This window comes from Psammomys obesus, unplaced genomic scaffold (assembly GCF_907164565.1).
Source record: "Psammomys obesus unplaced genomic scaffold, mPsaObe1.curated_primary_1811, whole genome shotgun sequence".
Lineage (NCBI taxonomy): Eukaryota > Metazoa > Chordata > Mammalia > Rodentia > Muridae > Psammomys > Psammomys obesus.
The window spans coordinates 4,737,830-4,752,520 of NW_026596125.1; the positions used below are offsets into that span (position 1 = coordinate 4,737,830).

Here is a 14,691-nt window from a genome sequence, read left to right on the forward strand (position 1 = left end):
GAGCCAGACCTTATTGATATTCCTGCCACCTCCTGGCACTAGAGACTGATTTCAAACTTCACCAGCCACTTGATACAGCTGTTCCACAAGGTCAGGACTGAGAGGAGACAGGCGCCTGGACTATTGTGTGGAGGGAGAGGGGGAGCCAGTGGGCCAGGACACAGCTAATCACATGGCAGGCAAGGGTGGCTGCTGCAAGCTAGGGCTCAGCCGGTTAGCCTCCCCACCCAGCTTCCAGCAGGGAACCGAAGCAAGATACTGATTTCTCGGGGCAGTGCTTGGAAGTTCTGCCGAGATTTTAATTTCACTGCATCACAACTCAGCAAGCTGCCAAGTCAAGCTGGTTATTTAAATTTATCACCCACGCTCCCCTCCACCGCTGGCTTGCTCTAGCTCAGCTGCATCTCTTTGCTCCAGCCCACTGCTCTAGGCTGCCGGTCTGGAACAGAGCCGACTCTCAACTAAGTGATAAGGAAAATGGGACCCACTAGATGGGAGAAGAGGCCTCAGGCTTCTTTAGGGTGGTCGCTTAGAGCTGCCTTTAACCACCTTCTTATCCTCTTCAAAGCCCCACAGGAGAATAGCCCTTCACCCTTAAGTGTTCCACAGACCCTCTGGCCTGAGACTCTACAGAGAGGCCTCTTCTTGGGCCACATGCTGTATCGTTCATTTCCTAAGTTCCCCATCACCGGAAGCAACAAGAGCCCATATTTCCCCAATGGCTTCCTCTCTGGTCTTGGCTCAGGCTGCAATAGGGAAACCTGCAGTGATGTTAATCTGGGAGGAAAAGATGAAAACAAGTCCTGGGACCCTCTCCTGGCGGGGGCAGGGGAGGGTGGTTTTTTGAAGCATTAGAGAGTGCCCTGGCTTGGACCAAGCCTGTTCGACAGCAGAGAGCAAGTTTCCTTCCGGGAAACCATGGGCTGAGATGGTGCCGAAGGGAGTTCATAGCCCCAGTGCTTCCCCCTGAGAAGCTGAGGAACACATGTGTCTGCAGAGAAGCTGCACGGAATGGGCTTCTGGCCTTGAGCAGGCATCACTACCAAGCACTGGGCAAGCCTGTGGAAAAGCAGTTCTCACCCTCCTTGTAGTCGGAGGTATGGCAGGGATGGCGTGAGGACTCAGACACAGGGGGTGAGCTTAGCACAACAGAGCTGGGTAAAATGTAACAGCAGAACAGCTAATGCACAGCCACAGCTGGCTCCGGAGCCAGGAGTCAGAGCAGGATGTGAGACCCTGAGGGTCTCAAACCAAGGTAAACCCTAGTGCAGGAATGTTGAGGCGCAATGCACCAGGCAGGGCACGTGTGATCTTGGACCCAAGAGAAACAGAGATGGGACAGGGACAACACTGTCCAGGAACGGGAGGGCCACAGGCTCTGTGACCCAGGCAAACAAAGGAGAGGGGCACATGTCAGAAGACATGAAAGCCCAGAGGGAAATCTAGGTCCAAGTTCATGTCGTAAGAGTTGCAGGAACCCCAAGCCAGAACTTACACAGACATGTGCGGCAGTAACTCTGTAACTGTGAAACCCTCTCTGTAAAGGTATGTCCCGATCCAAGATGCAAGGACTCCCACTGAGAAAAACAAACAAACAAAAAAAAACCCTACCATAGAAGATGAGCTTACCATAAAAAAAATTTCCGTACTTCATGTGACTGTGAGCCATCATGAGGGGAAGTCAGCAGGACAATGAACATCCTCAAGAACTAGCTATCATGGAATATCCCAAAGTGAACATCAGCCCAGTTCCAGACCCAGGAGCCCCTCCCCCAGTGCTAAGCCAACTGTCAAATAATGGAGACCCAAGAGGTCAATGAAGGGATAAGGAGTGAGCTCATTTCTAGCTTCTCCAAATTCAGAGTCTTCTCAGTAGAACAAGACTTACTTTTATTTTGGATAATATTGACTATGAGAGATTTCAGGCCCAGAACAGGGTCCTTCTCCCATATGTGCCTGTGTATGTTGCAAGAGAAACTTTAAAGAAGCTATGCCTCCGGTCCTGGAAGGGTCTGTGGTGCTACCCAGAAGTGGAGTCAGACAGAGGAGGTAGGAACTGCCAACTGTGAACAGAAGTGGGGAGGTTAGAGACCGCAGCTTCAGAGCTAGAGAAAAGGGTTGACTCCGGAGCCCTGGAGCCAGAGGAAGCAATGCTGGTACAAACTCAGTGCAGCTCAGCAGATCACACGTGTGTCCTACTTCTTCCACAGACAGCAAAGCGGCCCTTCAGCAGATAGGGGTGTGGGACCCTGGGAAACCCCCTTCTCCTACTCAAGCTGTGCTGAGCACCCCAGGGACCTCCCCTTTCCTGTAGTTAACAACCCCCTTCCAATGCAACTGCATTTCCCCCATAAAATAAACACATAGGCCTGGCCAGCCCCTTAGGGGTAGGAGAAGGCAATAAAAGCTCAGAAAAGTTTCTGAAGGAGGCTGGGAGTCTCCTACTCTTGTCTGTTGGCTCAAAGCCCTTGATTATCTGGAGGAATTTAGGGCACAGACATCAGAGTTTCCCTTCAGCCTTGAAAAAAGAGAGTGAGGACAACTTCAGACTGTGGCAAGTCAGAGAGCCCATTCCCATGGCCACCCAGCCAAGCCAGAAGGCTTCTCCTCTCCTCTTCACCTCTGTTTAGCCTGAGAAGGAAGGCAAAGAGGTAAGGCCTCCTCCAGCTACCTCCGAGGAGGCCTCTAGCCTTTAGCACATCCCTAAGGACCCCAAGTCCCAGACCTCACTGTGATTCAATTATGGAGGCATTTCCATACCAATGAGACAGTGACAGATATGCAGGTGCCCTGGGCCAGCAGCGTAGGGAGGCATTGGATGGGACTCTCCCTCTCCTTCTTTATCCAGTCTACCTTTTGAGGGGGAGGACATCAAAAAGAAGAGACATCAAGCCCACTAAGGGGCAGGCCAGCTTAGAGTAGAATGGAAGGCAAACCCTTGTAACATACACCCATCCCAGGAAGGATGGGGCAGCCTCCCCAGGAGTGGGCTGGACAGAAGCACACAGCCTGACAGTGGGAGGGACACACAGAGAGTCACGGAGATGACAGGGCTTTGGGAATCTTAGCAAACGTGTCCTATGGCTTTCTAAACCGAGCTCGAATTTGGTCCACATCATAGGAGATAGTTTGGTATTTTGTTTGCCCCCCCCTTACTTCTTGGTGCTGGGCATGTCAAACAAACCAGGCTTTTCCTTCATCATATACTCTCCCTAACTCACTTGGCGATAAGGGAGACGGCCGGTCAGAATGTAAATCACAACATTTTCACAAATCTATGGTCCTTCTGTTCAGTGCTGTACCCAGCTCAGGCTAATGAGGGCTGCCTGTGCGAACGCCGTGTTCACAATGAGGGAGGTAGGAAGAGCCTTTAACAATGCTACCAGATATTTAGAGGTGCTTAGGGTAGCCCAAAGAGGGGCTGGCTCCTCAACACTTAGCTTGTTTACTCTGCTCTTTGGCACCTCCTAAGAAGAGCTGCCTAAGAAGACTGCTAGCACAGCCTTTCCCAAATGACCAGAATTCGGGACAGTGGATCTCGAAGGAATGTCTTAGGTACGGCTCAGAAATGTCTCAGGGGCCTTAAGGCCACCAAGGCAAGGCTTGAAACCTGTTTCTCAAAGAAGCAGATACCTACGAGGTGACAGGAAGACCCTCCTTAGCTGTCGCCTCAGGACAAATAAACCAATGCTTCTTTAACCCGGAGCTTTGCGAGGGAGCCCCGCAGCTATTGTCCCTTCTGAGAGGGCTTTGCTGCCTTCAGCTTGGAATCCTCCGCTCTCCTCCCCAGCGGCGGCTGGGCTGCCTGGCAGAAGAGGAAATCCAGTGCTGGCTCCAAGAGCAGGCTAATGCTCCAGCAGCTTAAGCGGCCGTTTTCCTTGGGATTAGGGTTTCACTTACACAGAGCGCCTGAAAAACGCTGCGCTTTCAGAAGGATTAGAGCGGACAATTCAGCGTTCTTGGAGAACAAAATAAAACCAGAGAGGACCTAGGAGACTCAGAGTATTAGGAGACTGTGCAAACAGGCTTACCCCCTGCCCACCCAGCATGAGGGTCTGTCCTGAGCTGAGCCAGGGCTCTGAGTCTCTGGCCCAACCACTGAGTGCCAGAACCCGACTCAGCTCTGCTCTTCATTTGGAGTCAGAGAACACAGCGCTCGGAAGGAAACTGGGGAGAGGACTGGAGCTTTCTCTCCCTGAGCCTCAGTTCCTACCTCTGAGCTGTTTCCTTCCGGCTCCTCTTCTCTCAGGTTGGGACTGCAGTTCCATCTATGGCCCAGCTGAGTTAGAGAAAATGCTTTCCATGCGGGCTGCTGTGCTGCGGTGCACAGCCCTATGCTGGCCTCGTGTGAAGGGAGAGGGTGGAAATAGCATGACTAGTTGTGTCCAGATGTTTGCGGGTAAACAGCAGACCTCACTGAGCCAATGCAGATGTAGTATCTCTGCCAGGGACACCCTGGGACAAAGGTCCAGCTGGACAGCCACCCTGAGCTGTGAGCACAGCCCCCTCTGCTGGAGCCGAGGGCTGAGTGACAGGGGCCCAGGTGGGTCCTTCCACAGGCAGAGAGTCTGGAAATCTTAGAAAAACCAAAATGAAATATATAGAACCCTGTTTTCCTCTCTCTTGAAAGCATCGTTTACAGACTCAGAGACCACTGCTTTAGTGTATTACGCACAACCCGTAAATGCCAAGATAAAATATATTTAGGCAGCAATTAAAGAGTCAGTGGCTATATGCTTCTGTTTTAAATGTTTGTGTTGGATGTAAGCACAGACTGCCAGCCTTGAAGGCCTCATTTTTGCTACCTTATGAGAGGCAGACAAACTTGAGGATAGGAGAGTAAAACAAGAATTATGTTTTCTGGCCTTAGGGTCCTCCACGGTGTCAAATGGATAGCAAAAAATGCTCATTTTCAGAGAAAGATGCCAAAAAAAAAAAAAAAAAAAAAAAAGCGCATCTCTAAACTCTTTGGCTATAACTTCTACTGTATAAATCTGTGTCCAATAAGCCTAGTTGCCCAAGCCATCACTAGCAGCAATTTCTGCTTCCTAGTCAGCCCCCTTCTTATTAATTCCGTTGGTCTTCTGAATGTTGACATCGGCCTGCACTTGAGATGAGCCTGATTCTTTACATTTTGCTGTTTCTTATACAGTTTTATCAATGTTATTTGAGTAGCTGCAAACAGATCAGTTTCTTACACCAAAACAAAAACAAAAACAAAAACAAAACAAAAAAAAACAGAGGGTCCCTTGTTTGTTAGTTTGTTTCATAAGCATTTTGGAGTTATGAAAACTTCTAAGAATACAATTTTTGAAATGAACCTTCTCCTCAGAAAGAGGTGTATATAGCAACATTTATGTATAGCTTTTATGGATCCCATGAAAGATATTTGTGGTGCCTTACCAAATCAATAAAGCCCAATCTAAAATCTCCCTCTCCTCCGCACAAAAAATGAGGCAAGCTGAAACACACAAGAAACAAATAATCTTAAACCAGGTGTGGTGGCACACGCCTTTAATCCCAGCAATAGGGAGGTAAAGACAGGCAGATCTCTGAATTCAAGGCCAGCCTGGTCTACATTTACAGGACAGCAAGGGTGACACAGAGAAACCCTGTCTCAGAACAAACAACAAAAAGTAAAAAAAGAAAAAGAAACAGATAATCCAAGATGTTCTCTTATAAAACAGATTAAGTTAGTGACCCCAGGTTACTTTCCCAGAGCAAATACTTTCCTGTATTTAGGCCCGTCCTAGTTGGGGATGTTATCCCAGCGTCGAGTCCCTTGTCTCGTACTTCTGTAGTCTATTAGCTGTGAGATCCTGACCTTAATCCTTAGTTCCTCTGTGTTTCAGTTTCTTATCTGAAAAATTAAAATCAGGTCAACTGATAGAGTTGATAAAAGAATTAAAGGAGATAACACTAGTAAGGCAATGGCTAACGCACCCGGCAGTTGTCTGGTGAAGTCTAGAGACCAGGAGCAAAGAGATTGCTCACCCAATAGCCGACAAAGCGGCAAGCAGGAGCTGCTGACTTAAATTTCCTAATTCCTCCATAAAGCCTGGCACTTTGCTTCTGTCCATACTTGGGAGACAGGCTGCACTTGGAATTCGCCAAAACAGTTGATTTGCTCTGGCCCATTTGCTAAAGAATGCCTGACGAGAGTGCACTGCCTGATTCAGGCGGAGCGGCTGCTGCAAAGATTGGCTTTGGAGTCTTCAGGGACCCCTGCAGTTGAACTGCGAAGGCATCATCACGTGCAGTGCTTCTAACACTTCTGGGTCCTTTAAGAGTCCCGCTTCTCAGAGGTGCCTTTGTGTGAGAACACTCTCAAAGGAGCCGAGGACTCCACCCCATAGGGTTTTACTGCAGCCCGCCCAGGCACTGGCTCATTCCTAGTGTCCCTTTTCCCTGCCTCATCCTAACTGTAATGTGATGGTATGAGGTTTTGCTCTTTGGAAAACTTTTTCCTTTCCGTTGGCTCTTTTGGGGGAGTATCTGGGTCCGTGTCGCCATTAAAGGCGCTGTGGCATGGACATGGCTTCTGATGTTGGTGCTGTCATTTACAGCCCGTGTAGTCACAGGAGAGTAATTAGGCCTCTGTGTCTCCATCTTTTTTACCTTTAAAGCAAGGGCATGGTCATCTGGAAGACTCATCTTTGAAAGCTTTGTAGCCTCAGAAAGCAAATAGGCAATGTGAAATGCCCACTCTCTCATAGCAGCGTGGAGTTTTTATCCGGTTTGATTCCTGGTACTATTTTTATGTTGCTGGCATTGTCAGTGAGCGAAGCAAATGTTTTACTGCTCCCTGCCTTCCATGGGATGGCACATATTTTATATCGGATGTGCTCTGCTGGGAAGTGGCCTTTCTCCCGTTTCTGTGATTTTTGCTTGTTCGTGTAAAGGAGACGGCTGTGCCATCTTACAGTTTGGGAGTCGCCCCCCACCCCCATCTGCCCATCTCTTTGTAGTGGCTGCGCCCAGTGCTCTGTCAATTCTTCCATTTCCCATTGATATTCCTTCACTAACGGAGGCTTGCTCAAAGAATGCTGCTGGGCAAATGGGATGACGGCCTTAGTAATTTGAAAACTTCCTGTACTGTATGCTTTCCATTATTGACAATGATGTTCCGGGAGAATATATGGCTTTAGCAAGACTTTGGTCAATTTTCCCCTGCTTTTCAGGTGTCAGCTGGGTACTAATGAAGTCATTGAACTTGCTTGGTATGCAGTGGCATGGTGACTCAGAGGTCCTGCACAGGGACCTCGCTGTGGTGACACTGTTACAGAACAAAGCACAGACGTATGACAAACACTAGAAATTTTGAAGGATTTTTTTCCTTACCAGGGGCCTCTTCTTCCACATTTTTCAAGTTGTACCTGAAGATACAGGATTTTTTTAAATAAAATTTGGAAATATGCCTTCCAATCAACTGTTCAGGGAGTGGCTTTCAGCAGGCAAAGCCTCTGCCTACTGAAAGTTGAACATGCCATTTTGCAGGCAAGATAGCTGTGGGCATGAACTTTGCAAGAGAATTAGCTGGAGACAACTTCTGAATCAGCCACCCTTTGTTTCTTCTGTACATAGGTGGGCTTTTGGTTTTGTTGTGAATACCTTCCATTACAGGGAATTTGTGTTCAACTAGTTGTAAGAATGATGGCAGTGAAGATCAAGTTCAAAGCATTCAATTTTTCTGTTATTAATGAAGAGGCATGATGCCCAGCATGAAAAAATAGACGGGCATCAGAGAGAGTAGGCAAAGGAGGAGGGGAGAGGTGTGCTGTTTCAGGACTGCTTTGTAAATAAAACAATCACAGGGCCTGGAGGAACTGAGTTATATGTCTCTCTAGCTTCAAAACCTCCACTTCTCCCATAATCCTCTTCTCTCCTAGCTCTTCTTTGACCAATAAATGCCATATTGTTCATTTCTCTCTAGGAAATGATAGGTATTTTCTCTCACTGTTTGCTTCAGGTCCTATCCACTGAGAGACAGTCAGGAGATGTGTACTTTTTTATTGGCAATAGAATACAAAAAATAAAAAATAAAAAGCTACAACAAAGCAAACATAAGCAAGTGTGGTACACATCTGCACTCATGGGTCTGAGGCAAGCCTGGGCTAGGTGTAAGACTGTCTCAAAACAAAACAAAATAGAACAAAAAGCAAATGCAGCTTCTTCTGCCTGGGATTCAGAAGTGACCTCCTCTTCGCTAGTTCTTCTCTGTCTGCTGAGTTTCAGGCAATGTCAGGCATTAGCTGCACTCAATAGAAGAAAATCATTCTGTTGCATGGTAAAGCTGAGTCACCACACATAAGCTTATCACTGAAAATCTTTGTGAAAATTCCACTGTTGTTTTATTCTTTTCAATTCTTTGGATTTTTAATTTTATTCGTATTGAGTGATTGGCTTGCATCACGTCTGTGCACCACATACTTGGTACACAAAGAGGACGGAAGAGGGCCCAGATCCCCTGAAACTGGAGTTAAAGATCATTGTGAGTTGTCATGAGCCTGCTGGGAATAAAACCTCGGTCCTCTGGGAGAGCAGCCAGAGAGAGAGAGCAGCTCTTAAGCATGGATCTATCTCTTCAGCCCATTTTAACTGACTTTTAAGGAAAAAGATTCAAGCATGTTTTGTTCTAGTTTTGCTTCTCTGTAGTAGAATAACACATAAGAAACAATTAGAAAGCCATTATAATCCACCAGGAATTGGCTGTGAATGCAATGGGGGAGATTGTAAGAATCAACACGTAATTATTGAGAGTCTACTCGGTTCTCAGCTATGCAGGGTAGATCAGAATGTAGGTCTTGCCCCTGAGTGAGTTATGGTCAGTTTGAAAATGAAAACCTTGGCATGAAACAACAGATAATGTATTTTGCAATATAATCACATAGTCGTGGAACACAGATGTCATGGAAAGGAGACTTCCTTCATGAGTAGAAGGATGGAAATGTTGAGGCTGTGAGATGGAAAAAAACTATGAGTAAGAAAGAAGGAAAGGTCACATCAAAGCACAGGTTGGCTTTCATGAGGTGAAAGCCAACTCAACCAGCAGTGAGAATCGGAGCTAAGAAAGCCAAAGGGGGCTGAGTACCTTGGGGGACCTTGGGTGTTTGGACAGTCTCCATTCAAACTGTAGCCTACAGGGAATCAATGGCAGTATTTCCAAGGAAGCGGCACCATGAAAGCAATGTTTCAGAAGGGCTAGCAGCCACATTTTAGATTGGTAAGAGGGAAGACTGTGGAGGCAGGAATACAAGCAAAGAAAAACCACTGAAGCAAGCCAAAGGCAGTACTTGAGAGCTGAACTATAAATGTGATAGAGAAAATAAAAATGAAAATAAGAAAAATGGCTGAGGTAAATCGGCTGCATATCAGAAAGGGAAGGCCATGGCTGGAAGGCCACAGCTAGGGCTCTAAAGTTGTAGGCATGTCTTCAAAAGGGCTGATGGAGAAGGCGGATCTGACTTTATTCGTATTGAGTTCAGAGTGACATTGGGTCAGCTAGTGAGGATGTTCAGAAGCTGGCCAAAAATAGGGAGGCCTGAGCTGTAGCTGTGTTCCTAGAGAAGGATGCCTTTCACACATGTGTTGACATGGGGACGAGAAAGGACACATGTCTGAGGAATGAAGAAGGTGATGTCAAGTGGACAGTGGTGAAGAAAGATGTCATGGAAGAGCCATGGAAAGTCCCATGGATCTGACCAGGACCAACTAATGAATAGAAAGTCAAGTAGGGGGGGTGACGTAAGTGCTATGACTTCCTCCAGCCACACCTTGCCTTCTCAGGGTCGGGCAGAGGCAAGAGGAGCAGAATGACACGGTCTGGCGAGGAAGACAAAGGAGTCAGTAGCAGACACTTGGGCCCCAGGAGAGGACAGGCTCTAGTGTGTGTGGGGGGAGATAGGAAGCAGCAAATGCTGCCCATGAAGATGTGGGTATGCGGGGAGGTGTCCCCTTCACGGAAATGGAGGGGCAGACAAGGAAGCCAGTCATGTGCAGCTGTGTTCCAGAATAAATGTGTCCGAGTGGACGCGTCTCTCTAACATTGGCCCACTTTGCCACCACACCCTGCTCCTGGCAAGGAAAGCCCTGTCTCCTACTCTCTAGGCTCTAGGTAACAGAGGCCTCCAGAGAGGCTGCTGTGGGGACGGGCACATTTTGCTTGTTGGTCTGATCTACCTGCCCTCCAAGTTCCCAGTTCACTTCAGAGATGGTTTTCTGTCATTGAAAGGCCACGATCACAGCAAGATAGGCCACCGGTTAGTTTCCTGTCCTCCACACCTGCCAGGCCAGCAGCCGCGGCTCCGCTAGAATAATGAATCTACCCCTGTAGAGGTGGTAGTGGGGCGTTGTCAAAGCCTGAAGGAAAGACAAGTGATAGGGAAGAGACGAGAACAGGGTCACAGAGGGCCATGAGAACAAGCATGAAGAAAGTAAAAGCAGGTCACCTCCACCCATGTCCATCTGGATTGGCAATTGGGGAGACACAGACAAAGGAGACACACATGTATGTACAGATACACAACAGCATAAAATGGGCATGTTCATGTGCACGTGAACACACACACACATTTGGACCCATTTGCAGGCACTAGGGGGGGAGGCATTACACAGCTGCATAGCTCCCTCCTCTCCGAGAAGGTCCTCTCCCTGGAGCATCTGGGTGTGGGCTGAGGCAGGCCCAGGTCTTCTGGGCCTCACCCCTCCCCTTTGTGTTTTCCAGGTCGTGATATGGCGAGCACCACTCTGCCTGGTTACCCCCCACACGTGCCCCCCACTGGCCAGGGAAGCTACCCTACCTCCACCCTGGCAGGAATGGTGCCTGGTAGGTGACAGCGCTGTAGATGTATCATCTGTGGGGTGGGGGCAGGGTGACTAAATTGTGGGTGAGCTGCTAAAATGGTCTGCAGTCTGAGGCTGGGGGTGGGAGGAGAACCAACAAACCATTGTCCCACAAACCATTCTTTCTTCATAGAGGCCTCAACTAGCTTTTTAGAAGCAACTCGAGGGGAAAACTTACAGAAATGTTTCCTTGTGTGCACGGCTTTAGGTTATGGCCCCTTCTCAGCACCCACCTATCCAAGCCCAACCCAGCTAGCTGACACGGCTTGGAAGAGCCTGCCCTGGTTTCCATGGAAACTTGGAACCAAGGACCATTTTCAGGGGCATGACAGTCATTCAGACAAAGCCAAGCTGGTCCACACCACACTAGAGTAGGAGACCACTGTGGAAAACCAACCCCAATCCAGAGAGAGAACGAAGCTAGCCTCAAAGTGGAGTGGAGGACAGCGGGGAACCAGAGAGACCTTAGCTTCAGAGAGAAACAAGCTGAACTCCGCTATTCTTCGGAGGACACAGGTCTCTGTGCTACTCTGGGACTCTAGTGCAGCCTTTAGCTGAGAGGCATTGGACTTGGCTTTGGAGTTAAAAGCCTGGTGGCTACTTCCACCCTTCACCCCGAATGGGACTGGCTGAAGGTCAAAGAGAGTTGAAGTTCTTATCTGCAGAAACACCAAAATCTCCTGTCTTCAAGTGGCCAAGACTCTCTCGGGCTGCAGCCCATGGCCTCTTAGCCCTCTTGTGTGCTCTGGCCCTCAAGTTCAACCCTCACTGGTAGGGGAGAAGGAGAGGAGAGGAAGGGGGATTGGCCTCGTCCATCACGGGCCAGCCCTGAGGAAGCAGAAGTGGGCCTGGGAGACTACGGAGTCCACTGCAGGGTGTGGGAGAATGGGGGCTGAGGGGAGTTGGAGGTGAAGAGATTCCTGCTCAGACTCGGGAGAAGGCAAGGAGAAGCGTTGGTGGGGGCCAATAAATGGCTTTAGAGGAAGATCCCAGCAGTGAGCAGGTGGAGGCTGGAGGAGGTCTTAGGGAGGGGGGTGAGGAAAGAGTGGGGAGGTGGGGGTGGGGAGTCTTCAGGGAGGTGGGGATGAGGGGCGCCGCAGAGAGCTCATGGTGGCAAGGGGGGAGTCGTTAAACAGAATCTAGTGCTGATGAGGAAATTACACTTGTTTCATTAGCGATGGGGAAGGAGATAGCTCAGTTCCTCTTGGTCACAGTTGAGCTCAGAAGCTCATTATCCTGCTGCACGCATGCCTTCCCGCCTCGTCAATAAACAGGCTTTCCAGTGGCTGCATCCCCACCCCCACCCAGCTCCTTCTTGGAGTGGGGCCCCTTCTCCTCTACTTAACCCGCGGTTAGGGATCACTGTAAACAGTTTGGGGTCATCACACAGGAGAAAGGGCGAGGGGGAAACCCACAGGCCTGGCCTTTCTCCTCCCGGAGGGAGGGAGGCGGCTCCCGAACGCTCCCAGCCCACCTTGTCCTCCACCACAGACTGCTAGGCCTGCGGGCAGTCCACTGGATTCCTGCAGTTTTCTTCCCCGGCTGCATGGCCCTTGTACTGAACCTCGGGAGGGAAAAGTGGGAGGAGTTATTTCCCAGGAGAGCACCACCACTACCACCTGCCTAGCTTTGGCACAGCGCTGAGATGCCATTCTTAGGACTTTCTGGGACAAAGTGTCCCAGGGGCCTTCCTTCCCCACCTTCCCCCTCTTTCATACTGTGGAGTGCCTAAAGCAAGTGTCCACTGCGAGCTCCCGCTGTAAGCGGGAGCAGCCAGACCTGGGTAGCCAGCAGCCTCGCAGGAGAGCCCAGGCACCTACCTGCCCGCAGAGCTCTCCGTGCCCAAGTGTGCAGGGACAGGGGTACTTCCTGCCCTGCGGTGGCTGTCCCCACTCAGAGAGCTGAGAGCGCGGGCTGCCTCCCCTCTGACCCGCCCTTGCCAGCAAACAAGACTGGGACTAGCGGGGACAGGGCAGAAGCGGCCAGCTGGGCACGCTGAGCGCCTCTAACTCCAGATCCCCGCCCTCCCACAGGGAGCGAGTTCTCAGGCAACCCATACAGCCATCCCCAGTACACCGCCTACAACGAGGCTTGGAGATTCAGCAACCCCGCCTTACTAAGTGAGTACGCCACCTGGCTGGCCGGCGGCTCAGCGGGTCGCCTGCCCGCCCTCCCGAATCGGGCGCTCAGGCTGTTTCCCACAGATCCCACTCTGGACGACCCCAGTGCTGGGTACCCGGATGGGCCAGAGAGACAGACTCATTAGAGCAGAGCCGGGGCCTGGGCGTCCCGTCCACCCCAGCCAGGACTCCTGCCTCCTGCCTCTTCCCTCCACTGCCTCTCGGTCGCTGGAAGGCCCTCGGCCGCAGTGACCCAGTGACCGTTGGACCCCTCGACGGTCCCTCAGCTGGGTGTCACCTGTCCTGTCCACTCCCGCCCTGCGAATGCAGCCCTCCTCCTGGGCATCTGGCCTCAGGGCCCAGCCCTGACCCCGCCGGACCCGGGGAGGGCTTTTCTTTGCTTTTCTTTCCTTTTGTTTTGTTCTCCTGTTTGTCCTCTCACCCAGCCCATTCTTCTCCTGTGTTAACTTCCAGGTTCCCCTTATTATTATAGTGCCGCCCCACGGGGCTCCGCCCCTGCCGCTGCTGCCGCTGCCTATGACCGCCACTAGTTACCGCGGGGACCACATCAAGCTTCAGGCAGACAGCTTCGGCCTCCACATCGTCCCCGTCTGACCGCCCACCCCAGAGGGAGGGAGGACCGAAGCCACCCGCCGCCTCTCGGCCACCGCCCCAGTTCCATCCCCACCTTGAGACGAGCCCCCTCCCCCTGCAGCCCTGCACTTCACCCTGTCGGTGCCGGACGGGACTGCGGAGCCTCAGGTGGGAGCCTCGGACCCAGCCCGCCCGCCCGCGCCCCTCCCCGCCCGCCCGGACCGCGGCGCCGCCCGGGAGCCCGCCCGCCTCTGGCCCTCGCGCCGGACACGTTTCTGTGACACACAATCAGCGGGCTCCCCCCCCGGGGCAGCCCGCTTCGTACGCCCGGGCACCGGGAGGCTTCGCTGGAGACGCTGAGCGAGGGACACTGAGGAAAGGACTCGGCGGCGGGGGCGGAGCCGGGGCGCTCCAGCCCCGCCCACCCCACGTGCCTGCCGGGCCGACCCCGCCTTCCGTCCGTGCGGGCCGCACGCGGCGGCGCCGGCGCGAGGGTCAGGCGCGGGGGCGGCAGCGTTCTCCAAGGCCGGGCGCCCCCGGCGGGCGGGCGCCGCCCGAGCGCGGCCTGGGCCGCCTCCCCCGGGCGCGGGGTCTCCTCCCACGGAGGCCGCTCTCGGCCCCCCGGCCTACCTCAGCGCCGCCTCCACCTGCGGGCCTCACTCCCCCTCCGGCGCGCCCTTGCCCGCCCCAGACGCCGGGGCTTGGCCCCAAGCGCGCAGCCGCGCGGGGGCCACCGCGGGAACAGTCTCCTCCGGCTGCGAACGCTGTCCCCACCCCAGACTCCCAGCCTGCGGGCGGTAGGAGCCCCGGGGGAACTGACGAGCGAGCTGTCCCGAGGCGAAAAGCCGAGGCTGCCCGCCCCGCCCCACCCAAACCCCAGCCCTCCCTCGGGCAGGAGCTGAACGGAGCCGGGGGGAAACGTCTACGCTTATTTAATACGACGGTCTTCGCGAAAACGAACCCAACAGCCTAGCAGGCGGCGTTGTAGAAGACGGTGTGCGCGGTGTGGAGGCGAACCTCTGTACATAGCCCCTCTCTGCCCCGCTCGGCCGGGTCCCGGGTCCCGGCTTCCGTAGAGCCCCTGTCCCCACCTGCCCTGCCTGTAGACACACCCTGCTGTCTGTGCTGTGAGAGT

General features: G+C 52.1%; 1 protein-coding gene across 2 annotated transcripts in view; it reads left to right on the forward strand.

Annotated features, from left to right (window-relative positions):
- Pax2 (paired box 2) overlaps positions 1-13,577 on the forward strand; it is an 85,915-nt gene extending 72,338 nt beyond the window's left edge. Inside the window, exons 10-12 of one of the 2 annotated variants that reach the window (XM_055591609.1) lie at positions 10,724-10,825; positions 12,876-12,962; positions 13,456-13,577. In XM_055591609.1, coding sequence (XP_055447584.1) covers positions 10,724-10,825; positions 12,876-12,962; positions 13,456-13,577 — 311 coding nt within the window. Of the gene's footprint in view, positions 1-10,723; positions 10,826-12,875; positions 12,963-13,436 lie in introns of both variants that reach the window. The other variant, XM_055591610.1, reaches the window with a different exon arrangement.
- Positions 13,578-14,691: the final 1,114 nt, after the last annotated feature.